Source organism: Megascapheus bottae, chromosome 24 (genome assembly GCF_031878675.1).
Source record: "Megascapheus bottae isolate mThoBot1 chromosome 24, mThoBot2.hap1, whole genome shotgun sequence".
NCBI lineage: Eukaryota > Metazoa > Chordata > Mammalia > Rodentia > Geomyidae > Megascapheus > Megascapheus bottae.
In genome coordinates, this window is record NC_143532.1 from 3,882,592 (window position 1) to 3,908,387 (window position 25,796).

General features: G+C 54.5%; 1 protein-coding gene across 1 annotated transcript in view; it reads right to left on the bottom strand.

Moving 5' to 3' along the window:
- The window catches only part of Plcg2 (phospholipase C gamma 2), a 63,340-nt gene that overhangs the window by 29,032 nt on the left and 8,512 nt on the right, over window positions 1–25,796 (bottom strand). The window contains exons 3-10 of the mRNA XM_090357222.1: window positions 11,983–12,126; window positions 11,167–11,260; window positions 10,493–10,540; window positions 6,496–6,580; window positions 5,201–5,284; window positions 4,733–4,776; window positions 3,291–3,363; window positions 461–562 (exon numbers count right to left, since the gene is read on the bottom strand). Of these exons, the coding sequence (XP_090213348.1) occupies window positions 461–562; window positions 3,291–3,363; window positions 4,733–4,776; window positions 5,201–5,284; window positions 6,496–6,580; window positions 10,493–10,540; window positions 11,167–11,260; window positions 11,983–12,126 (674 nt within the window). The remainder of the gene's footprint in view (window positions 1–460; window positions 563–3,290; window positions 3,364–4,732; window positions 4,777–5,200; window positions 5,285–6,495; window positions 6,581–10,492; window positions 10,541–11,166; window positions 11,261–11,982; window positions 12,127–25,796) is intronic.

The following is a 25,796-nucleotide window of genomic DNA, read 5'->3' on the forward strand; positions in this document are numbered from 1 at the left end:
AAAGCTGGAAGTGGTGCTGAGGCTCAAGTGGTAGAGCTCTAGCCTTGAGAAAGTCCAAGGACAGTGCTCAGGCCCTGAGCTCAAGCCCAGGACTGGCAAAAAAAAAAGAAAAAAAAAAAAAAAACACCACATCAAAAGGGCAAGTGATTTTTTTCACCCTAATTCCTGACCCTTAAAAAAAATTGGAAGTATGAAAGACCAGTGGATCCTCTCCCTCCTGTCCCTTCTCTCCCTTCCAGGCTGCCAGGTGCAAGTTTGACTGCAGCCATTCCCCACTTGTAGATACAGAAAGTTTTGCGTTTCGTCATAACCAGCCTCTCCCACTGGTGGCTGGCGCCCTCTAGTGGCAGATTCAATGAAAGACCACGAGGCAGATGGTGAAGGAGGGGTGGGGGGACCAAGGGCCAGAGATGTTCTAGAAACTGCCCACACGCCTGCCCCCATACACCGTCCCCCATACCTCATCCACAAACAAGAAGGGCTCGGCAGTCTCCCGCATGGTATCATCGATAAACTCAGTCATCCGCTCCCGGACTTTGTTTAGATCCTGAGCCCACAGCTCCTTCAAGGGACAAAGAGGACATGGAGAAATCACCCAAAACCACTCACAACAAAGTTCTCGTCACCAGATCCAGGACCAAACCATCAAGCAACTCTGAAGTCGTCTGCCACGGCTTGGGTGGGGGTGGCGGCTGCACCTCCAGCCTCGAGGCCTCATTCTATGCAGGGCCTTTGCTAGGAGCCGGCAGGAGAGGAGCAGAAAGGACGTATTTTCAGCTCCGCCGGCCATGCTGCATCATCTGGTGGCCCCACTGAAATCTGCCTTTGCAGTGTACAAGTAGGCAACAAAACTCAAATGAGCATGGCTGTGTTCCAATAAAACTTTATTGACCGAAACAGGGGGAGGGCTACGAGTGGCCCACGCCTGCCCTCTTCACGTGGACTTAGTTCTTAACTCACACAGCCACTGCCATTTTAGAGGCAAGGACACAGAGGCCCAGAGCTATCACCTGAGGACGGCATTCTAGGAGAGCTATAATCATTTTTACCTCAAGGGCCAAGGAGGGTTGCAAAATAAGCATCACCCCAAACGTCACAGGATGCTTAGGGGTGCCTGGGTGTTAATCCTGTGGGCAGGAACGTGGCCCGCTCTGCCCGTCAGCTTGGCAGGGAAAATGGCCTCAACGGTCGCAAGGTGGCGCTAAGCCTGCTCTGGGGCCAAGACGACTTCTTTCCCAGAAGGCAATTCAGTGGTAGCTGTGCCCTGCAAAGCTCTCAGTGCAGACAGGCATGGCAGCGCTGGGCACTGGTCGTTCACCTCTGTCAACCCAGCTCCTCGGGAGGCTGAGAACACGGAAGGGCTGTGGTGCAAGGTCAGCGCAAACAGAATAGCTTGCCAAACCCCTTCCTAATCTGTAAACACGCCTGCCATGCCACACTACCTGGGAGGCGGAGATAAGGAAGCCTGCAGCCCGAGGCAAGCAGGAGCAGACATGCCTGTACCACTCCATCCACCCGTGGCCGAGAAAGGCATGTACAATGGCATGTGCAATCTGGTGTGCCCCCTAGCAGTGACAGACACCCTGGTCACCCAGGGGGGGATATGGGTAGCCATCTCAAAATGACCAGACAAGGCTGGAGGCGGGGTCCAGCAATATCACACCAGTCAATAAAAAAGCTCAGAGACCACTACGTGTCACAGAGGCCTGGCCCTATGCCCAATAAAATCCACTGTCCCCTTCCTGCCAACCTCCCTGCCCCAGCCTCAGCCTTCTCCCCATCCCTCTCATTCCCACTCACCCCTGCCCAGGAGGGCATGGTGCTTAGAACGACTACTGGGCTAGCTAGCAGTCCCACCTCGCCCTTGCTTGGAGCTACTGGCCTCCTGCAAAAGGTGCTGTCACCTCGCCCTGAGCCCCTTCACAACCACCAACACCCGAAGCTAGAGATACAGGAACATGTCAAGTGTTCGTGGTTTTTCAATACGCTCCCTTCTGTGTGAACCAGAAGATGCAGCACTGGCCTGACAGTTCTCCAGCAAGGAGACAAAGGAAGGAAGGGAGGGCTGGCTGCGGGCAGGAGGTAGATAATGAAATGGACAAACTTTTCCAGACTGTTGTTTTGTTGTTGTTGTTTTTAATCTAAACAGTTGATACTGGTGGTTCAGGAGCCCTGGATAAATTTGAAATGTTCAGCAAGACCAGGGTTTTAGTTTTCTCCTATGTTTTTGCTATTATTTGGCTGATCTGGAGCTTGAATTCAGGGCCAGGGTGCTGTCCCTGACCCTTTGTGCTCGAGGTTGGCCTCCACCATGGGAGCCACGGCTCTACTTCAAGCTTCTGGTGGTTCCCTGGAGATCAGAGTCTCAAGCACTTTCCTGCCCAGTCTGGCCTCTAACCTCCGTCCTCAGGTCCTAGCTTCCTGAACAGCTAGGATTGCAAGGGTGAGCTAGGGTGAGCTACCAGTGTCTGGAAAAACCAATTTTTTGTTTTGAAGTAAGTTAATTTGATTGTGCTGTGACCCTAACAATACACCAAAAGAAAGGCTAGTTGGGAGGGAGGGAGGGAGGGAAGGAGGGAGGAGCAGAGGGAGAGGAGGGGCAGAGGGGGGAAGGGGGAAGTCACTGATTGTTCAGTGACAGATATAAAGAGGAATTTTAAACACTGGACTACCCATGCACATACGTGTATATACTATGGCCGTCTTTTGGTCCCCCAGTTGGCAGAGATGGGGGCTCTCCTCCCCATTTAGTGAGAAAGAAACTGAGGCACAGAAGGGCTAAGACACCCGCCCGAGGCTGCACAGCTGGTGAGAACACCCGTGACCCTGCCATGCTGTGTCTCCCCCAGCCCTGCTGACTTGGGGAGTGGTCCTTCCCTGGAGCCCTGGGTGCCACGGGACATCGTGGCCTCCGTCCCCCCCATCCTCACTTCCAGCTGCATCTCCCACTGTGGCCCCCAGCAGTGTCCACAGACCCTGCCACGCCTTCCACAGCATACCTTAGGTGGGAATCAGCACTCCTGAGGCTGCACGGGGCTGGGAACCCACACGCCGCCATTCAGGCAAAAGCTACATCCATCCGCCTTGCCACGCCCCTCACCAGGCACAGCTCCCAGGTCCAGGGTGCCCCCCTCGGCTCAGCCCCTCACTGTGGCAGTCCCTTCATCAACGCAGGCCCACAGGACACCAGCCATGGGAGCTGGTGCTGTGGTGCATGGCGTGCACCCAGAGCCTGGCGTCTGCGAGGCTGCAACAGTGCAACCCAGCTCCCAGCTCCGCTGCCTCCTCACCTGCTGCTCGTGTAGGAGGAACCTCTGGAAGTCCTGCAGGTACACGGCAGAGGCGTCAGGTCGGTCCGTGTTCCTGCCACAGAGGGAAGAAGGAGGATAGGACCAGGGACTGCCACAGGCACGGGTGCCCCCACCCCATGCCAGCCCGGCGAGCACACAGGCTCCGTGGGGACCATTCTCCCTACGGAGAGGCGGGGGCCCAGCAGTGAGGGACAAGGACAGGAAGGGGATGCCACGGGGTGTCTTTCCCCATTCAGGAGGTGCCAGGAGCAGAAGTGCTGGAACTGAGGACGAGGGCTCGGCCAGGACGGGGAGGAAGCGCGTCAGGCTGGGAGCCCCGAGGAAAAGAGGTGAGCAGCCCGGGCTCACACTGCCATCTGGCACTCAGGAGGCTGAGATCTGAGGATCACAGTTCAAAGCCAGCCTGGGTAGGCAAGTCCGTGAACCAGCAAAAAGCTGAAAGCGGAGCTGTGACTCAGGGAGCAGACCACCAACACTGAGCAAAAAAGCGAACAGAAGGCACCCAGGCCAAGTTCAAGGTCCAGTACTGGCAGGCACGGGTGTGTGCACACACACGCGCACGTGCACACACACGTGCACACACACGCACACAGACGCACATGCATGTGCATACACATGCACACACGCACGTGCACACACACACAGACGCACATGCATGCACATACACATGCACACATGCACGTGCACATGTGCACACATGCACACACGTGCACACACAGACAGACGCACATGCATGCCCATACACATGCACACACACATACATGCACACATATGCACACTCACGCAAGCACACATGCACACACACACATGCACGCACTTCAAAAAAAAATAATCACAGCCCTCTGGCATGTGCTGTGCAGTGGACAGATTCAGGTTTGGGACAGTGACAAGAGCAAGGCACTCAGCCACGAGGACTCGGTACCCAGGCTGCAGGCCATGCAAACACATCTCCTGGTCAGAAAGGCTTGGGAACCACAGAACACCCCGTAAATGCCCCTCTGGGGATCATGAGCCTGCTGGAAAGGCCCTGCCGAGTCCCGCGGCGCCTAACTGTGCATGCCTGTCACGTGGCAAGCACCACGTGAGACAATGCCCATGTGTCAACGCACTTTAAGTCAGCTCAGTCGGCTTCACCAGGTATTGATTTGACCATTAAGACTGTTTCAAGTTTGGTTTAGAAGAAAAGACAAGTAAAGAAGCAATGAATTTGTCAAAGCCCATGAAGGACACTGCAAAAAGCAGAGCCCAGGTTCTCAGACTTCTTTCCAGAATGCTCTGGACCCTCCCCGCTCCCCACAACGTGCTGCTACTCCTGCCACAGGCTCGGAATGGCCAGGCCTCCCACCCAGGGCCTCCCCCAGAGGCCAGCAGGGCCAAGGACACAGCTTCCCCAAATGCCAGACAGGCAGGAAGATCCTCACCCCAGAATGAACACAGAAGAATCCTTTTTGAATTCATCTAGTATCTGAAACGGAAGCACAGAGAAAAGAAGACTATTAGACAAGCTGTGCAGCAGGGCAGCCATCCTAGCTACTCAGGAGGCTGAGATCTGAGGATCACAGGCAGGAAAATCCATGAGACTCTAATTTCCAATGAACCACTAAAAAGCCAGAAGTGAGCTGTGGCACAAGTGGTAGAGGGCCCATCTTGAGCACAAAAGCTCAGGGCGCTCAGGCCCCAAGTTCAAATCCTAGTGCCAGCACACATACACACATAAACATAAATGCCAAGTCTACTATCTGGTGAATGTAACTGTAACCCCTCTATATATTACAGTAAAATAAATAAATAAATGCAAAGTGTGTGTCAGTCTTCCCTTGTGGAGGCGCAAGAGGAGATGCCTCCTGTGGCTTCCTCTGATGTGGGCCAGCCTCTGCAAACCCTCTTACCGATTTCTGCTGCTCAAACATCAGCTTCTTGTAGAAGAGATGGAGCTGTTCAAAGCTGAGTTCATCTTTGTGGGCGCCAATTTCCTGTCAATTAGAAAACATGTGCCATCACAGCGAGTCAGAAGTCACTCGAAGCCAGCCCCACCCCCTCAGCAGAAACCACGTGGCTGAAACGCATCTCAACCAAAACTGCCTGCAACCTCCTAATTGTCTACCTGTGAGAACACAGGGACCTGGGACAAAGCACCCCGAGCCCCTACAGGAGTCTCGGCCAGGCTTCAGGGATGCAGAAGAAACTGGATTTCCGAACCTAGATGCATTTATAAATATGTATATATAATTTATACCTTAAAGTGTAATTTTTTTTTTGCCAGTCCTGGGCTTGGGCTCAGGGCCTGAGCACTGTCCTTGTCTTTCTCAAGGCTAGAGCTCTACCACTTCAGCCTCAGCACCACTTCCAGCTTTTTTCTATGTATGTGGTACTGAGGAATCGAACCTGGGTCTTCGTGCATGCTAGGCAAGCACTCCAACCACTAGGCCAAACTCCCGGCCCTAAGTGTAATTATTTTAAAAGCCTGACTCCTTTCATCAGAAGTCCAACCAATTATTTTATGGCTCTGGGTAATTTAATTCACACACCATCTGTCACCTGGAAGCCCACTTGACACCTGCCACCCCAGGACTTCTTTGAAGACCACATTCTCCCCTTCCTCAAATGCATGCATCTGAGTTCTTCTGTAAATTAGTGTGGAACGTTCCAGACAGGTCAGGGGAAGGCATGGTCAGGAACTGAAAAATGGAGCTGGGCGCTGGCGGCTCACACCTGTAATTCTAGCTACCCAGAAGACTGAGGTAGGAGGTTCTAGGCCAGCCCAGGCAGAAAGTCTAGGAGATTTTCATCTCCAGTTAACTATCAGAAAGCCAGAAGTGGAGCTGTGGCTCAAAGGGTGAGTGGAATTTAAGCCAGAGCACAAGGTCTAGAGTTCAAGCACCGATAACGCCTGTGCGCACACGCACGCACGCACACACACACACACACGTGCGCACACACACACACACACATGTGTTCATCGTTCTGCGGACATGGGGGAATGGCAGGGGAAGGGTGGCTGGCGGAGACAGTACTGAGGTCTGACCACAAGCATCCCAGCCACCATGGACTGCACCCTCTGTGGGCCCAAGACCTCTCCAGGGCTCCACTCGGCCGTGCTCCACTGCCGTGCTCCACGGCCGTGCAGAGGCTGGCCTGGGTTGGCCTGGGAGCCTGGCTGCCCCGGCAGAGCTCTGAGACTTACCATGAACTTGTCCTTGAGGAGCTTCACGCTGCTCACCTTGTAGTTCACCATGGGCAAGATGGCCTTCATCTCCCGGAAGCTGATGCTGAGTGGGGAGGGGATGGGGGCGGGGGGGGGGGAAAGAAAGCCCAGCTCATCAACTGCAGGTCGGGGTGGATGGTGGCTATGGCCGTGGGAAAGCCACTGCCTCAGTCCCCGCCAGAACTGAGCCCCTGGGGATCCAGGTACAGGGACCCCGTGTGCCCCAGGCTGACCCCTCAACCTCCAGGGCTGGCTGTAGTCCCACAGACCCACCCTATGGTCCTGGACGCCAGTCAGAACAGAGACGCTCAGGACAGAACACACTGGAGTTCAAAGCACACCCAGGCCTGGCCAACACCACCAATGAGGGTCACCCCTGGGTATGTGAACCCCAAACCGGCATGAGAGGCCGCTGACCATAGCTCCCAGCCTCCCCTGACCACACATTAGTCAGCCTTGCCCAAGGTCATGACCGCTTCCTGGGGCAGCAGCCAGGATCCCCCCTCCCACCCAAACAAGCCTCCAGTGTCTGCACACCGACCAACACCACCTCAACCACCTTTCCCAGAGCTCCCCTGAATGCACATCTGCACCCCAGCAGTGGCCCCCACCACATCCCCCCCACCTCCTCCATGGCAGACATCACTAAACAATCACCATGCTCTTCTCACTCTTCCTCCCCAGCCTGGGCAAGGCCTAGAAGCCAGTCAGCACTGCAGCCCCAGCAGCCATAACCAATTGAGCAAAGTTGGTTCCCACCCCCCCCAAACCTCCCTGCCAACCCAATGCCAGGCTAATCCCCGCTCCCGGCTCTTCATCATAATGTCAATGACAAACACTTAATGTCAAATGTCCAACCACATGAACTCCCTGGATCCTGACACCCCTGGCCAGCCCCAGGTGTGAGACAGGAGGAAATGGAGACGCAGGGCAATGCCATCACTGACTGTAATTCACACGACAGCCAGTGTGAGGGTGAGCTGTTCATCTCGGCACTGTTGGACAGAACTCTCTATGTGGCAGAAGTAGTTCACAACTATGCTGACCAGAGTGAGCTCGAATGGCCACCAGCCACGCAGAACTATCGGCCACCAGACACACACAGCCTCTTGTCATTCTATTGCACTGAACTTGCTCACTGGGCCACAGTCAGTGGAATCCCTGGACAGGGCCCCTGGAGAGCCTGGGCGGCTTTCCCACACTGCCCCCAGTCTAGCTGCCACCACCTCATGCCAGGGTCAGCCTCCTCCAGATCAGTAGTCAAAAACCATGGACATCCTGCCAGCCGGACTTCACCAGGCTCTCTCCCTCCTGGCTTCACCATAAAACTACACATTTTAATTTTTCAGTTTCCCCCGTGCCCAAATGACACCCAGGTGTCTCCACCTCTTAACCACACGAAACCCATTTGCACAGAAGGAGATACACGGAGCCATACCCGCCTCCGGCCTTCCACCTTCCCAAGACCCAGGCCACAGCGGCTGCAGACCGGCGGGAGAGAGAGGGGAAGTGAACTCTGTTTATGCAAATGTATCTGCTGCAGGGGTGCAGAGAGGAGAGAACACCAAGACAAATGGAGGCCTGTGCCCTCTGAGCAAACAGCATCATACACAGAATGGCACAGTGGGGCCGCAAACTGTTATGAAGAGGGCCAGGATAAGCTACTGGGCACAGAGGCCTGAGCAGCAGTATTCACAGCAGCTAAAAGGTAGGGGCAGCCCAGGCATCCTTCAGCAAATGCCATGGTGTGACAGGACTAGAATCCCAGCGGCTCAGGAGACAGAGGCAGGAGGAAATCACGAATTCAAAGCCAGCCACAGCGAAGTTAGTGAGACCTCCCCCCTCCCCAAGCTCAAGAACAAAACCCACAGCCAGGTGAGGTGGCTCAGCATGTAACCCTAGCAACGTGGAAGGCAGAGATGTGGGTCCCAGGCTGGTAATACACACACAAAAACAAAAGGGCTGAAGGCAGGGCTCCAATGGTAGGTGGCAGAGAGAGCTCAAGTTCCTGGGGTCCAACCCCAATACCAGAACAGAACAGAAGTGCACAGAGACACGGTGGAGTGTCACTCTGCCTTCAGGAGGAAGAGCATGCCAGCAGACATCACAGCATTGGGGGAGTCTGAAATCACCTCCCTCAGCGGAGTCAGCCAGACACAGAAGGCGCCAGTTTCCCTCCCGCTGTTCTAGAAATAGATGTGGCTGTGCTGACCCCGCCTCAAAACAGTTGTGCACGTGTTCTGTGCTACATGTGTGTATAATCATATACCTACATGTATAGTCATATGATATATATTACCACAATACAATAAAACTTATGCTTTAATTGTCAGGTGTTGGGCCAGAGGAAGGACAGATCTCTGTATTGCCCTCGCTTTCAAGGGCAAAAATTTTAAAGAAAAAGTCACCCTATAATAGTCTACCCTGGCACAACCCCCAGCCAGCTGAGTGGCTTTAGGCCAGTGGCTCAGCCCCTCTGGGCCTTGCCCTGGTCATGAGAATGCCCTGCCCTCCACATTCTCCATCCTGCCCTGCACTGTTTTACCAGCGGAGAGGATGAGAAGCCAAACAGAAGCTCCGGCCAAGCCAAGCACCTGGGATCCAGGCTCTGCCCCCGCCGCCTGGAGCCCTTCCCTGGCCTCTGCACCCCCTGGTTGTCCTTCAGGAAACCATGATCCGATTCCTCCCCTGTGGGCGACAGGAAAGGGAGGAGACAGCGGCTCTTTCACAGCGCCCGGGACACCATGGTTTGTGAGGCACTCCCTGTGTGCCTCAGGAAAGGTGGGGTTTTCCCATGTGCTGACAGAGCTGCAGGGAGGGCAGTGCCCAGAAACCTGCTTCCTCCCTCAGGAGGGAACCAGAGCTCACACCTATAATCCCAGCTATGAAGGAGGCTGAGGGCAGAGGACTGAGGTTCAAGGCCAGCCAGGGCAGGAGAGCCCATGAGGCTCCTGTAATTAACAAGCAGAAGGCAGAAGCAAGCTGTGGCTCAAGTGGTAAAACGCTAGCCTTGAGTGAAAAAAGCTAACATGCAACTCAAACACCAGTACAGGAACAGAGAGAGAGCTCTAGAGGGAGAATAAGTTAAAGCCTGGCATGTAAAGTGTACAATAAGTGTCCACGCCCAAGGTATGGTGACACAGGCCTGCAATCCACGTTACTCAGGGGTCAGCAGAGGATCACAGTCTGAGGTCTGCCAGACAGAGGCACAGGAGCTTATCTCAAAACAAAACAAAAACACCCTAACAGCAAAAGAACAGTAGGCCATAAAGAAATGCAAATTTAAGAAAATTTAAGCGGCCATCATTCAAACCGCAGATTCACAGAGGGTCAAAGTCTGGTGGCCTGGAAGACAAGGGCGGGTGACCACATGTGGAAATCTATGTGGCCCACACCTCTGGCTGTCGCGATAATAAATCAGCGAAGGTTTGACGGCTCCATTTGTCCTTCCCACACACACACACAAGTTTTACATAGAGGTTTGCACACTCCTTTTTCACCAGTACAACATACTAGGGAGATGGATGGATTGTGTGTGCACTGATACAGAGAGGATTCCCGGGAATGCACAATGTCCGCCCAAGCCACACATTTGTTAAAGAAAAGAGAGTCTGGCTCCGACTGTCTCATCCCAACCCAGCCCTCAACAGGGCACTCAGTGAGCTCGGAGGCCAGGCACTGGTACTCAATCCTGTAAACCCAGCTACTTAGGAAGCTGAGATGGGAGGGGTGTAGTTCAAAGCCAGCCAGGGCAGGAAAGTCCATAAGACCCTTATTTCAATATAACTACCAAAAAGCCAGAAGTGGAGCTGAAACTCAAGTAGTAGAGTACCATCCTTAAGCAAAAATTAATTAATTAATTAATTAATTTGAAAAAAGGACAGGGATACTGTGAGGTCCTTGAGTTCAAGTCCCAGTCATGGCATTAAAAAAAAAAAAAGTCTAAAGCAAACTGAAATTTGTGAAGGATTCTTACCTGTTTTTTCTGGTTTGATCCACAGAATAAATCTGCTTTCTCAGCCAACTGGAAAAAGATTGGAGAACAAAGGAAAAAGAATATCAGAAAACTGTAAGTCTCTGCATGCTCGGTGAGATAGGGACAAAAGAAACATACAAATGTCATTTGGGGCTGAATGCTGGTGGCTCACGCCTGTAATCCCAGCTACGCAGGAGGCTGAGATCTGAGAATTGCAGTCCAAAGCCAGGCTGGACATTCCGGAAAGTCTGTGAGACCCCTAAATCTAATGACCCACTAGAAAACCAGAAATGGAGCTGAAGCTCAAAGTAGGAGAGTGCTAGCCTTGAGCTGAAGAGCTCAGAGACAGCACCCAGGCCCCGAGTTCAAGTCCTACAACCAACGACAACATGAAAAGGCAAGATTTCAGAAAGTCACAACTCCCTCTACTGAGGGTCATGAATCCCCAAACTGATAATAAAGAAAAACAGGGCAGAGTGAAGGGGCTCAGCTCCCCGAGCTCAGCCTCCAGGCCCCCCCACATACGCCCTCCCAGGAGCACAGCCCTGGATGGAGTGAGAGAAGCCCTTCCTTGAAACATGGGAGCATCCACCGCCTCTATTAGATGCCACTGTATACCAGAGATGCCAGGCCCCACGTCCGCCCCCAAGGCAGGGGACAGAGAGCACAGGTACCTCTCGATCACCGTCGGGGTAGGCGCGTTCAGTGCTTCTTGGTGTAAGATTTTCAAGCCAGACAGCCACATCACCGCCTCCTCCTTGGAGTCAGCTGCGAGAGGGGCCGGGGGAGATGGCGGGATGAGTTCCAGGGGAGATCTCTGTCCCGAACTCTGGCCATGGAGGGGAGACCGCGCTGGCTTCTAGATTGGCCCAGCGCCTGACAGCATCGCCCTCAGCCCCCCCAGAGCCAGAGGCCAAAGCCCCCCGCCAGCTCTTTGTGATGGCATTTGGAGATGGGCCTGAGGAGGGGATGGGGTTCAGATGAGGATGCAGAGGGCTGGGTGGCCTTCTGAAGCACTCCGCCAGGGCTCACTGGTTTGAGCACAGGGAGTAAGGGGATCCTGGGAAGGCTCCCTAGAACCCAGCCACACCAGCACCACAACCCAGCCTTCCCAGCCTCTAATAAAGGCCTGCTCCTTTTAGGTGACGACAGCCAGAATGGACTGAGCATGGCAAACACAAGCATCTGCTTGTTCATACAGAGGCCTGACTCCAAGACCTAGAGCCGAGGATTTCCGGTAAAGGCCGCTGGACTCTACAGCCAGGGCCTCTCAGCCCGGCTCCTGGTGGTGGGGGGAGGTGTTAAAGCTCAATACCTGAACCCCATTGGCAAGTGATGAGGCCAGAAGGACACTCTCCCCAGGGAGTGTCAGGGTGTCCCCCTCTGGGTCCCCAATCCCTCCCCCAGGCCCGCAGGCAGGCAGGATGGGCACTGGCTGCTGAGGAGGCCCTGAGGCTGGGGCGGGGGAGGAGCAGAGGAAGTGCACCCACTTGCCAAGCTGAGCGTGCTGAGGACAAACTGGGTGCCATACAGGATAGTGAAGCAGCAGTCTTCCTTGTGGCGCACGGCTTTGGCACGCTCAAAATCCTTGGCGTTCTTCCCGGGGCGAATCTCCTTGATCTCCATGATGTCCACTACGAGGAAGCAGCATCAGAGGGAGAATCACAGATAGCTTCAGGACTAAACAAGGAAGAAGGTCACTGGGGGCGTGGCCTCAGAGGATGCATCTGACTCCACCCTTCCACTTTTCTCCCCGCCCCTCTGCTTCCTGTCCACCATGCAGTGAGCCACTCTGTCCCCCTGCCTTTCCCAGCACCATGAAGCCATGCAGCCAGGTGATCAGGGAGCGGGGCCTCGAAAGCCGCTAACCCCGGTGAAGCCTTTTCTTCCTTTAAGTTGATTCTCTCAGGTATTTTATCTCAGCAGCGTAAAGCTGAGTGACACAGGGGCTCGAGATGTCCATTTCCTCTCCAGAGATGCAGACCTTGAACAAGGACCACACACCTTGGTAATGGAACTCAGAGAACATGCTGCCCAACAACAGATAAACCACAAGGCCCCCCCACCCCAAATCACAAGTCCAGAGCAGCAGGAGTCCAGTGCAGAACCGCAGCGCCTGGATCACTGAGGGCTAGGGGACAAGCTCACGGCCCTCGCTGGGCCTGTTGACATCCTTCTGGGACCAATTTTCCCAGAACAATTTATAAAACCTTCCCCTGTGATGCTGGGGGCAGGAAGGGCTGTGCCACCTACCACAGAGAAGGGAATCGTGAGCCCTGACAACCCATTTAGTGCCTGGGTGGATTCCAGATGGGTTCCACGCCGTTCTGTCCCGAGACATACCACTGACGTAAACCAATACGCCCGCTCTTCTGTGGCTGAGGGGGACCTGGAGTTTAACCCCCAGTGCTGCCCCAAAACATGGCAGTGGCAGGGACACAGCTCATGGGCAGAGCACTTGCCTAGTATGTTCAGATCCCTGGGTTAGCTCCTCAACACCACAGGGGAGGGAGAAGGGGTGTGTGTGTGTGTGTGTGTGTGGACCTGGGCACTGTGCCTGAGCTTTTTCACTCGAGGCTAATGCTCCACCATTTGAATCACGGCTCTTCTTCTGGCTTTTGAGTGATTAATTGGGGAGAAGAGTCTCATGGACGTTCCATGACCTCAGCCTCCTGAGTAACTAGGGATTACAGCCATGAGCAAAAGAGCCATTCCAGTCTATGTTGAGATTTCCTGGCACACAACTAATGTCCTTGTCACGTCCAAAGCGAAGTACCTATTGTGTGGTTGGGGTTTCCAAGAGAGCCACAGGACAGAGGATGACTTTCAGAAAATCTAACCAGAGGTCTACAAACCCCAGGTCCAAGCTCCAGCTCTGGCCCTCCCTGCAGGGAGGAGACAAAGATGGTGTGGGCTGACGTGTTCACCGACTGTGCCTGCATGGTGAACCTTTCATAGGAACCTGACGCGGGGAGGTCTCCAGGGATGGGCACAGAAACAGGGACCCTCCTCACACCTGGCCCTGGGCCCTCGCTGTGAGCTATCTCTGAGCTTCTTTTTGCTCAAGGCTAGCTAGCGCTCTAGCCCTTGAGCCACAGCACCACTTCCAGCTTTTTCTGAGTAGTTTATTAGAGAGAAGAGTCTTTCAGACTTTCCTGCTCAGACTGCTTTGAACTGTGATCCTCAGATCTCAGCCTCCTAAGTGGCTGTGATCACAGGCGTGAGCCACCAGCACCCAGCTGGGATTGAATTTTTACTGTCGGAGTAATGTATAGAGGGGTTACACTTGCATTCGCCAGGTAGCAGGTACCTTACTTCTCACACATTGACACCGCTTCTCATGGTTTTGTCCCCATCTCCCTCCCAGGATTGAACTTTTGAGACCAGGTAAACACACGACAGGATGCTACCTGAAACCTCTCAGATTTCGGTTGGGACAATACTGAATCTCTAGATCAGGCCGAGAAGAACAGATTGAGTATTCTGTCCACAGACAAGGGCTCTCTGCCCGCTGTACCTTTAAGCCTTCATTGCAGGCCAGACATCTGCTCCTTGCCTTTGGGTCTTATGAACATAATGGCTTCATCCCTGGTTCTGGCACACCTGGGGCTTTGGCCTGGTTGCAAGGTAAGGGGGTTATGGAGTCCCAGTCGCACCAGGAAAGGCCTCCAGGACCCTCATGTGGCATTAGACCATGAGGATTTGGGGTGTTCCCATTTATGGATAACCCCTCCGCATTTATATTCACAGAACATGGTGGAAATGTGTCTGCCTAACACGTGTTCAGGACCTTATTAGCCCTGCAACTGTACATGCGTACATGTGTGTAAACACATGGGAAACCGCCTCCAGAGAGTCCCGCCAGTTCCCTAGTGGGGCTACCACCAGTGAGCAAGTGCTGGCAGGGTAGGCTTTGCCCCTGGGCCGGGGGTATTTTGCCAAAGACGTACTTCATTAAGGTGTCCTTGTCACAGCAGGCTGCAGGCGCAGGGCCCCCAGCGGCTGCATTTCCCGTCTGAGAAGCGAGAGAACATGGCCACAGATGCGGCCCTGCCTGGCCACAGCTCACCCTGGATCCAGCATCACCTCGCTCTTCCCCCAGGCTCAGCCACCGCCCCCCTGCCCTCCCCACCCCCACCCCTGGAGCTGGCCATGCCCCTTCTTCCAGCGCCTCCCTATCCTCCCCCCACACACACACACACACACTGCCCTTCTCCCACCATCAACCTGGACAGCCATGCCTGCGACCTCAACTCAACCTTCAAATGACAGGAAACAACATACAGATATCTTCTCACCCAGGCTCCCTTGCCCCGGGCTGACTTACGGTCCTCACAGCACCGGTGAGGGGGTGCCAGGGTGCCAAGGTGCAGTCCTCCACCTGTGCCAACCAACATGGCTGCACACAGAAGAATAACAGAGCCCAGTGTGGATGCCCCAGCAAAGGCCACAGCTTCTCTGGGCCGGTGGGTACTTGGTCTAAGTCCTGAAGAAGATGCTCAGCTGGGGAGGGTGGACAAAGCCCACAAGGAAATCCTGGAGTCCACAGACAGAGATGCAGACCAGAGGCTCTGCTCCCCACCAGCAGGGAGAGGGGGCGCTGGCTGGGTCCCCTCTCTTCATCCCTGGTCCTCACAGGCACAACCTCCTGGAGTGGAGACACACTAGAAGAAGTCCTCCAGCCCAAGACGACACTGGGCTCCCAGACCGTGGATCTCTGCCCTGCCTCTCACCCCGGGCCCCTCAGCTGCAGCTTCTGCTTTAAGTAACATCTGCAGCCGACGCCGACCAGGCCCTGCTCTGCTTAGAGCCAAGAGCATGGGGCTCCATGCAGCTAGCTGCACCCTTCCAGTCGGATGACCAGAGATGAATGGTCTACTGGGGAAGGGAAAGGGCTTTCCCAGCTTGAAAGAGTCTAGAAGACCTGGGCTTTAGCTCAACACTAGTGACTCACACTTGTAATCCTCGCTACTCAGGAGGCTGAGAGCTGAGGATCACAGTTCAAGGTCAGAGCAGGAAAGTTCTGTGAGACTTTTATCTCTCATCAATCACCAAAAAGAGCCAGAAGTAGAGCTGTGGCTCATGTGGTAGACTGCTAGTCTCGAACAAAAAAGCACAGGGGGGCGGGAGTGTGGCCTAGTGGTAGAGTGCTCAGTACCACGTACTTAGAAAAAAGCTGGAAGTGGTGGCTCAAGTGGTAGAGTTCCATCCTTGAGAAAGTCCGAGGACAGTGCCGAGGCCCTGAGCTCATGGACCAGGACTGGCAAAAAAACACAAAAACCCTCAGGGACAGCACCCAGGCCCTGAGTTCAAGCCTCAGCACACACACAGAAACATATACAAGAAAAGCTTACAAATTCCAAGAGAAGAAGTGCACAGTATTGAGAAGAAAGGGAGAAAAGGTATTTTTTAACATCAAGCACCTCTCCTTGTCCTGATCGGAAAGGCAAGAAGGCTGAGCGCTGGTGCTCACATCTGTAATCCCTGCTCCTCAGGGGGCTGAGATCTCAGGATCTCGGTTCAAAGCCACTCCCGGGAACAAAAGTCCCCATGAGACTCTAATCTCTACGTAACCACTCAAAAACTACAAGTGGCACTGTAGCCTCAAGTGGTAGAGCACAGCCTTGAGCAAAAGAGTTCAGGGACCGCGCCCAGGCCCTGCGTTCAAGCCCCTCGACTGACAAAGAGAAAAGTCAGGAAGGAGCCATGCTCTCAACCTAGGTCAGGCACAACCTGGAAGCCACCTTTGCTCTCACATCAGAAGAAACCATGCTTTATCCCAACACGACTACTCTCTCACCCTTCCAGCTGCCTCGGGCTCTACCTCACTATTTCTAGCCTGGCCAGAAATAGCTGGTCGTGCAGCCTCCTGATAAACCAGGCTTCAGCCCAGAGGAAGCCCTGCAGAGGGCCCAGGGCAAACTTTCGGAAAGGGCAAAGGTCCCAGACTATGGAAGCCAGCTGGGGACACAAAACTAACTAGGACAGCAGAAGTGCAAGCATGCAGATGAATGGCTAGGGGATCCCCACTAAGGACCACTCCTCCTCAGCATGCCCTCTGCCAGCACAGCACACCAGCAGCCCCGCTTTGAGTTTACCCAGGTCTGTTGTGTGTGTGCGTGGGTTTAACAGGCGAAGAAGGGTTCTAAGAATACTGACAACTACTTCTCTGCTTCGAGCACCTGGAGTCCAGAACCTTCTAAAGGAACAGCTGGTCCTCGTGTTACCTCAGAGCCTCTTAGCACCTGAGGAGGAGAGGGAAGGGAATTCCACCACATGCCCACAGGACAGCGAGGACAGACAACCACGCCCATCTGTGGGGCTGAGCTCATCATCTCTACGAACCAGGTGGGGACAAGGAGGCAGGAAGTCACAAGACGGGGGACAGCTCTGGCACGGTGACAAGTCACTCAAGGCACAAATCTCTACATGACATGGATCCGGACTGAAGAAGATTCCAGGCCTGCTGCCCTTTCTGGGCCTGGAGATGAAAGATAAAGGAAATACGGAGGGTCGCAGTACAGGTACCTGAGCCAGAAATGGGGGCTCTACAGACATGTGAGTTAAGATGGCTGGAGCCCTGGGCCAGGAGTTTGTGCTTGCCTAGCATGCACGAAGACCCAGGTTCGATTCCTCAGTACCACATACATAGAAAAAAAGCCAGAAGTGGTGCTGTGGCTCAAGTGGTAGAGGTCTGGCCTTGAGGAAAGCCCAGAGACAGTGCTTGGGCCGAGTTCAAGCCCCAGGACTGGCAAAAAAAAAAAAAAGATGGCCAAGTCCTTATGAGAAGAGTGAGCTTGAGGGTGTGGTGACATCCACAATCCCAACCACTTAGGAGGCAGAAGCAGGAAGATCCTAGCAGGAAACACGACCTGGGGAGGGGAGGGACTAACGAACAAAAGGGTTGGCTGAAGTGGTAGAACACCTGCCAACAAATGCAGGGCTATGAGTTCAAACCTGCAGAACCACCAAAAAGAGAAGGAAGGAAGGAAGGAAGGAAGGAAGGAAGGAAGGAAGGAAGGAAGGAAGGAAGGAAGGAAGAGGGGGGAGGAAATGTAAGCACAGGACAGCCCCAGAGAGATGAGAGGAGGCCTCGACGCCACGAGGCCCCGGGAGTGAGGAGCTACGCGCATCCAGATCTAGCAGAGGCAGAATGAGTGAGAATGCTGATCCTGAGATTGTGCGGGGGGTCACAGCCCCCACTCTCCAGTGCTGGCAGAATGAGCTAGGACATCGGGAAAGCTAGTCTTGTTCGTGTGGCAGCCCAGGACGCCCTCACGGCCAATGACATATTTCCCCACAGTTTTCCAAAATGGTGGCACTTTCTTAACGGCTTTGCCTCAATTCTCCCACGTCATACTCCAGCAGCTCTGTGGCAGAGGAATCCTATGCAACCCATTTTGCAGATGAATAAACTCAGACTCAGAGCAAAACCCTTGTCCAAAGTCACAGGGTCAAGGGCAGAGCCAACACCCCAACAAGTAAGTGGCACTATGAAGCCAGCTTCCCTTACCGCTTTCTACTGAGAAAAAAAGGCATCCATAAAAGCAAGGGGGTCAAAATACCTTCCATTGTCCCACTAGGGTCTAACACAGGCCCCAGGGGGCAGACTGTCTCTATCTGCCCAGGATCCATCCATGCGATGCAGGGGTGGGGGGCGCTATGAACTGAACCCACAATCCTGACATTCCCCACTCAGAGAGGTGGTCTCAGTGCCCAACCATGGGCCAAGCACCTCCCACAGCCCCAGGAAGTGGCAGCTAACTCCATGTACATATACCAGGCTGAGCAGGTAGGGGATCTGGGGGCGACGCCCCAAGGCCAGTGCCCCATGGGGCCAGCACCTGAGAGCCCTGGTCTGAGACCCCTGTCCCCACCAGCAGCAGCTCTGCCAGCAGCCTGCAGAAGACACAGAGGTTCTCATTTCCTGGGGTGCACCACAGCACCCCTGAGAATAGGTCTAATTCTGGCTCACAGTGGAGCCTAGCTTTCCTTTAAAGCCAGGTTAAATCGCTAAGCCATCGTAAGGTGCCCGAGGCATTCAGGGTTCCTGCTGCCAAAGCCAGTCATTGGATAAGACAGTGGGGGCACCCAGGCTGGCTTCAAACTGCCATCCTCAGATCTCAGCCTCCTGAGTAGCTAGGACTACAGGCCTGAGCCACTGCGCCCGGCTCAGCTCCCAGTCTTTAAATCGACTTTTGCCATAGGCCCCTGATCCCTCTCGTACCCCTCCCTCAGGACCCCAATGTGCCCTCCCCCAAGGCCAGGGTCAGGAAGCGGTGGGTAGTCCTCACAGAAGAGAGGCCCCTTTCTGATGCTCCTTTTGCGAGCCCTGCTTCCTCTCCAGGACTTCCCCTTTCCTGCTTCTCCCCACATCTTACTGTGACTACTCCTGTCCCTGTGTCCTGTCACGGTCTCCACTGTGGGCCCACACACGGCCACGCCCACCCGTTCCGGTGGTCACCCGGCTCTGTAAGGCTCGCTGTCACCCACTGGAGCCTGGCGGACTGGGGCCTCAAGCCCTGCTCCCTAGAAACAGCATGGCCTTCAGAGCCGGCTGAGTGCCTGACTTCTCACAACAGTTGAATGACAGGACAAAGAAGAACATGGGCAGGGGTGGCCAGACGCCTGGGCCGGACTCCATGACCTCTCCTGAAATGTGCTCCTCCCTGCCAGAGCCCAGGAGAGGATTTCCAGTCAGTCCCCACCACTGCACCCCAGGGCAAAGGGTGGGGGGTGGCAAATGCAGAAATACCTACTTCTTCCCACTCAAGCTTTGACCCCATTTCCTAAAGAAGACTGAGACTAGACGATGGGCACACCCCCTACAGATGACCACAGCCAGCCCGGACTGCTGGGGGGACCAGGAGCAGAGGAGAGCCCTGGCTCATGTTGGTCTTTGCAAATGAGTCCCTGCTGTGGTTAGCAGGCTGGCCCTTCCTTTCCCCACTGGGCCCAGCGTTTTGCAAAATGCAGGCCAGGGCAGCCGGAGCGGGCAGCGGCCTGGCAGTTCCTGTTGTAGTGAGCTGGGAGGTGAGACGCTTCCTTCCCTCTCCTCTGAGACGCGGGGCCAGAGGCTGAGCCTTCTGGGGTCCCCAAGCTGGGGACCTTATATAAAGATCTGAAGCGCACACCCCGGGACCAGAACCCACAGTCTACCTCCTCCTTTCCTGGCATGGCAGGGCCCAGCCCGGGGTCCTCCCTGGAGGGCACCACTGGCACCCTGCATGTTCAGGCTACTACCCCCTTCCGCCTCCCCTAAGGTGGTGGGCAACGGCTGGCCTGGCAGAGGTACCCCACAAGGCTGAAGCAGTGAGGTGCCCGCCACGCCGTCTACAGTGTGGACCCTGGGAACACTATCCACATTGTCCACACACTCTGATGGTGGCCATGTCTCAAGTCACCCTCCAGGGAACAGTCACCCAAGGCCCACGTGCCTGACACTGTGCTTAGAGAATAAAGCAGACTGACCAACCTCAGGAATTGTGCTGACAGGTAAATCAATACACTTCAACTGGTCGCAAAAAGAAAAAAGAAAAAGAAGTGCTGCAAAAGCCACGACACGGGGAAAGGTGGCTCAGGCCTGTAATCCCAAATCCCAGCTTCTCAAGAGGCTGAGATCTGAGGATCGGGAAAGGCTATGAGACGCTTATCTCCAGTCAGCCAGGGGGAAAAAAAGCAGCTAAGATGAAGGCATGGCTCAGGTGGTAGAGCAACAGACAGTCTTGAGCTAAAAGACAGCACCGAGTCCTGAGTCCAAGCCCCAGGACTGCCATGTGTCTGCGTGCACGCATGCATACATGTACACATGCGCAAATACACACACATACACATACACACACACAGAGCAAAAGCCTGGACGTGGAGTGGTTCCTGGTAAGTTATTACACAACCAGTAAAAGGGGCATATTCGACTGTATCGCCTGTATGGGCTGCACCGGCAGGAATGTCCCAGGCTATGAAACAGAACCGAAGCACCGGCTGGAGAGGGAGGGGTGGCAACGTCAGTGGGGGAGGGGTGGCGGTGCCCCAGGTCTGGGTCTGAGTAACAGCTGTACAGTCGTTCACTCTTACTTTACGAAGCATGTAATGTGTTACTTCCACGTTTGTATGTACATGTGCTGTCTGACTGGACCTCCAATCTCCACCCTCAGACCTTAGCCTCCTGAATAAGCAGGGTTACCGGCACGAGCCACCAATGCCTGACCCCCCCTTAAAAAAAATCTTTCTTAAGTTCCATATCTCAAAGAAAAGGAAGACACACTGATGGGAAATAAAATCCAAAAGCACTAAAACCCGTCTCGGAGACAGCCTCAAGCCCAGGCAGTCTGAAAACATGGCCCTGTCTGACTTCGGAAGATGGAGGTTGTGAAGGCCAGCTTGCGTGTGTGTCCTCGGGACCTGCCATCGTCCCCAGCACACGGATGCAGAGGACGAGACACCACCACACTGTACACACGCCTGGGCGGCAACAGACGGCAGAGCACAGAGGCTGGGTGAAGTCCAGAGCCTGTGTGTGTGTGTGTGTGTGTGTGTGTGTGTGTGTGTGTGCGCGTGTGTGCCTCCCGTGAGGAGGGGAGGAGTAAACACACCCGCAGCTTCACAAAGGAGCCTGAAACCAAGCTGAACCTCCTCCACACGTCCAGCACGGCCAGCAACCAGACGGCGGCATGGCGGGAGCCGTGGGCATGGCCCTTCCACAGAGGCTGAAGCCAGCCCCAGCACCACGCTCATCATCCCGGCCACTCACAGCACTGAGATATGAGGATCACGGTTCAGAGCCAGCCAGGACAAGAAAATCTGTGAGCCTCTGATCTACAATTAGCCAGCAAAAAGCTAAAAGCGGAGCAGCAGCTCAAGTGGTAGAACACCAGCCTTGAGGGGAAAAAGCCAAGGGACATCGTCCAGGTCCTGAGTTCAAGCCTGGCATCAACAGCAACAACGAATAGCTGTGGAATCACCTCTTCCAGGCCTCCACACTGGTAAAACTAACAAGAATGAAGCACAAGTTCTCGGCCAGGCAAAGAGAAGAAAAGGCAGGGAGGTGGCGGGAAGCAGGGAGGGGAGGGAGGGGTTGCAGTTCTGCACCAGCGCCATCTCTGTCTCGTGTCAAGGCTCATTTGCTTTTCTGTGCACACACAGGCTGGTGTAATCATCACTAGTCAACCCAGAGGTACACAGAAGTGAAGAACCCACAAAACGGTGCACCTAGGATTTGAACCTGTGCCTGTGCCTGTATCTGACATTTACTCTGTACTATTGAGACAAAAAAAAAAAAGTTTGGACCTTTGAGAGTATGTTTGTTTTGATTTTTAAAAAATTTGGTCCCCAAAAGTCACTTGTAATAAAAAAAAAACCTTTCCTTGTGGGTAGGAAATTATGCAAAGCATTTGCCACTGTCCCCTCTGGCTGGGGGACAAGGCAGAGAAAGATCTATTTCGGGCCTCTGCGCTCCAGCGATCTGCTCAGAGGCCCCGAGCTCACCACCCACTGCAATGTTTTTTTCAACAGTGGCCACTTCCTGAGGCTCCACCGAGGTGGGCTGGCGGCAAGACTCAGCAAGACTTGGGGGCACAGGGTGGCCACCGAGGCCAGGGGACAGCAGACAGGCACCCCCAGGTCCACCCGCCTCCAACCAAGATGCACAGCCTTGGGCCTCCATGCACTGCTGTGGTTCACCGACTGCATCTGTGCCGAAGCCCAGACTGGATGCACGTCCCTCCCTCCCTCCCTCCCTCCTCACCCGGCCCTCCACAGGGCAGGTGCATCCCGGAGAAGCCCGGTCACCCTCCACACATGTGGACACCTGCTGGTTGCCGGCTTGTATTTCCTACCAAATCCTGCTCGCTCCTCTGCAGTGGCTCCCCCTTCCCCTCCCTGTGCAAAAGAGGAAACTGAGGCTGGGGTCAGGGGTATGGCATGCATGAGGCCCTGGGTTTGAGCACTGCAGAACCTAAGAAGGAACTGGAGGTTGGAATGTCTGGGATCACCTCCCTATCGGGGAGCTGGGGACCAGGGTCCCAACTCGGGGTACAGTCAGACGCAACAATACGAAAGAACACCTAAGCGCTCACTAAAAATCTGACTGACTTGGGCGATTATAAGAATCCTCTGGTTGCCCCAAACCCAAAGAACTTCCACGAGTTTACAGAAGACAAAAATCATCTCCTTCTGACCAGCTCCCACACGGCCACCCTCGAAGCTCCGCCTCCCTGCAGGGGGCAGGGCTTCTGGTTTCCATGGAAACTCGGGACATAGAGGACTGGGCAAGTGGCTCCAGCTCTGACCACACCACCGGCCGCAACGCCCAGCAGGCCTGCCACATCTGATGCAGGGTGTTCCCCAGGGAACGCTGACCCGGCCCCTGCCCAAGGCTCCAGATCTACAGGCGCTGATGGACCCTGGACGCCAATCAGCTGTGCTGCAACTGAGGGGCATGGAGGAGGCCCAGGCAGAGGGGCGGGCGTCCACCCACCTGGGACCACCGTGCACCTGGTACGTGCTGGTCATCCTGCAAAGGACAGAAGTGATGCCCTTCAATGCCCATGAGAACGAGCAGGAGGAACCCCAAAGCACAGGGTCTAGCGAAACAAGAGATGGGATGGAAGCCCATCCCAGCAAAGGGAGTAGAAACAAGGTGCAGACTGGACCCCGGGCTCTCAGGGAGGAAGGGACCCCAAGGCAATCCTCACAGCAGGAGGGGCTGAGCACAGCAGCGCCCCAAATCCTCACCACGTAGGTGTTGCAACCCTGGCCTCACAGATCAGGGACAAGGCCCACAGAGGAAGTGGCAGGGCCTGGCCTGCAGAGGAACAGGCACCCGCCAGCCCCCAGGCTCTGCCCCCTGGGGTCAGATCAGACTTCCTCTTTGGGTTCCTGTTCTCAACCTCAAGTGCTCACTTAGGCCTCCCCCCTCAAAGAAAGAGGCCACTGGACATGAAGAGGTGGGTGTGAGATGCAGGTGTGGGGCAGGGTTTGTGCTCACCGAGACGCAGGTGTGGTCCAGCAGGACCCCGAGCTTGTTTGACCTTGAACTGACCAAGGTTTTCAGACTGACAGGGGCCCATCTGAGACTCTGCGCATACACTGGAATGACCTTAGATAGCAAATGCAGCGTGAGAACTTCAGTGAGTGTGTGTGAGTGTGTGAGTGTGTGTGTGTGTGTGTGTGTGAGTGTGTGAGTGTGTGTGTGTGTGTAGCAGGGCTTGAACACAGGTCCTGTGTGCTGCTGTCCCTGCTTCTTTTCACTTAAGACTAGGGCTAAGACACTTGAGCCACAGCTGCTCCCAGCATCTTGATGTTTGATTGGAGGTAAGAGTCCCACAGACTTTCTTGCCTGGGCTGGCTTCAAGTCGCCATCCTCAGATCTCAGACTCCTGAGTAGTTAGGATAACAGGTGTGAGGCACTTTAATCAACCCCAGCTGTAGGGCTGCAGGAGACGGCTGACCCAGGGGTCATGCACAAAGGGGCATGCAGGGTCCCTCAGGGTGACAGAGGGTCAGGAAGATTCTGGAACATTAAGCACACAGGTCTGTTTCTCCTCTCTGCCCTGAAAATCCACTTTGACCAATAATAACCAAAGACAGAGTAAGAGCTGGGCCTGGTGGCTCATGCTGGTAATCCTAGAGGCTCAGGAGGCTGAGATCTGAGCACTGTGGTTCAAAGCCAGCCTGGGGAAGGAAAGTCTGTGAGACTCCTATCCTAAGGAACCATCAGAAAACTGGAAGTGATGCTGTGGCCAAAAGTGGTGGCACTAGCCTTAAGCAAAAGAGCTCAGGGACAGGGCCCAGGCCCAAAGTTCAAACCCCACAAACAGATATCACCCATGCTCCAGACTTCAAGAAACCATGAGGGTTTCTCCTCTCTCTTCATTTATTTACATACTGATTTGCTCTGATGCAAATGTAAGCTAAGCGAACAGCGAGGCAGAGCCAAGAACCAAGGCCAGGCGGCTCTTGGAAAGGATGGCAGGGACCAGGGAGATGTTTCAGGAAGGGGACTCACACGCACACCCTTCTCGGGCCTGAGGTGATGTGTAGCGGAGGCCCTCCGAGCAGGGCAGCTCTGTTCTAAGGCCTCAGGTGAGCCCTGGCAGAGGCCCGAGGACCATAGCCCCAGGTCACGTTAGAGCAGCTCATCAGCCTGTCCCTGGGTTCCCATCAGCGACAAAACCTCCAGGGTCCCTCTGAGAAGCAGAACCTGTCCACCTCCTCTCCAGGCATACATGACTGCGCCTGTTTGGAGACCCCATCTCTCCTTGTTCTGCAGAGTGGGGAGCAGAGCCAAGGAAAACCCAGGATCACAGAAAGTGGCAAAGCTGGGACTCAAACCCTGAGCTGGGGGTCTGAGGCCACAGGCCCCCCATGCCTAATCTGTCCCCCTCCACCACCACCACCACCACCACCATCCGCCAATCCCTAAGGGTTCTCCTGGCCATTCTCATCACCAGCTCCAGCCCCTTGGGGTAAAGTGGGGCTCACTTCCAAAAACAGCTCGAAGGAAAATACAAAGTGATGCAGCCTCTTGGCACATGACCTGGTAACTCCCCGCAGATCAGCTGGAACAACTCCACACCTCGGTAGAAGGCCTAAACCACTGAACGCATACACCCACACCACATCCACCCGTGAATATTCATATGGACACTGCCTACCCCCCAAAACGTGCAAACAATCCCCATGTACACTGCACAGTGAAGGGAGAGATGTGTGTGCGTGCATGTGTATGTGTGTGCATGCATGTGTATGTGTGTGCGTGCATGTGTATGTGTGTGCATGCATGTGTATGTGTGTGCGTGCATGTGTATGTGTGTGCGTGCATGTGTATGTGTGTGCGTGCATGTGTATGTGTGTGCATGCATGTGTATGTGTGTGCGTGCATGTGTATGTGTGTGCGTGCATGTGTATGTGTGTGTGTGTGTGTGTGTTGGTCCTGGGGCTTGAACTCAAAGTCTGGGCACTTTAGTGCTCCAGACTGGTGTTCTACCACTTTGAGCCAAAGCTCCTCTTCCAGTTTTAGGAGGATTATTGGAGATAAAAGAGCCTCATGACCTTTCCTGCCAGGCTAACTTCAAACTTAGATCCTCAGATCTCAGCCTCCTGAGTAGCTAAGATTATAGGCGTGAGCCACCAGCCCCCTGCTTGAATGGATTTTTTTGAAGTGTGGTCTATTCATACTCAGACATAAAAAAGAAGCACTAGCATACTCCATAACAAGAAGACCTCAAAAACAGTAAGCAGAAGAGCAAACGGCAAAGGCCTCACACTAAGCGTTCCCATGTGTATGAGATGCCCAGAAGAGGCA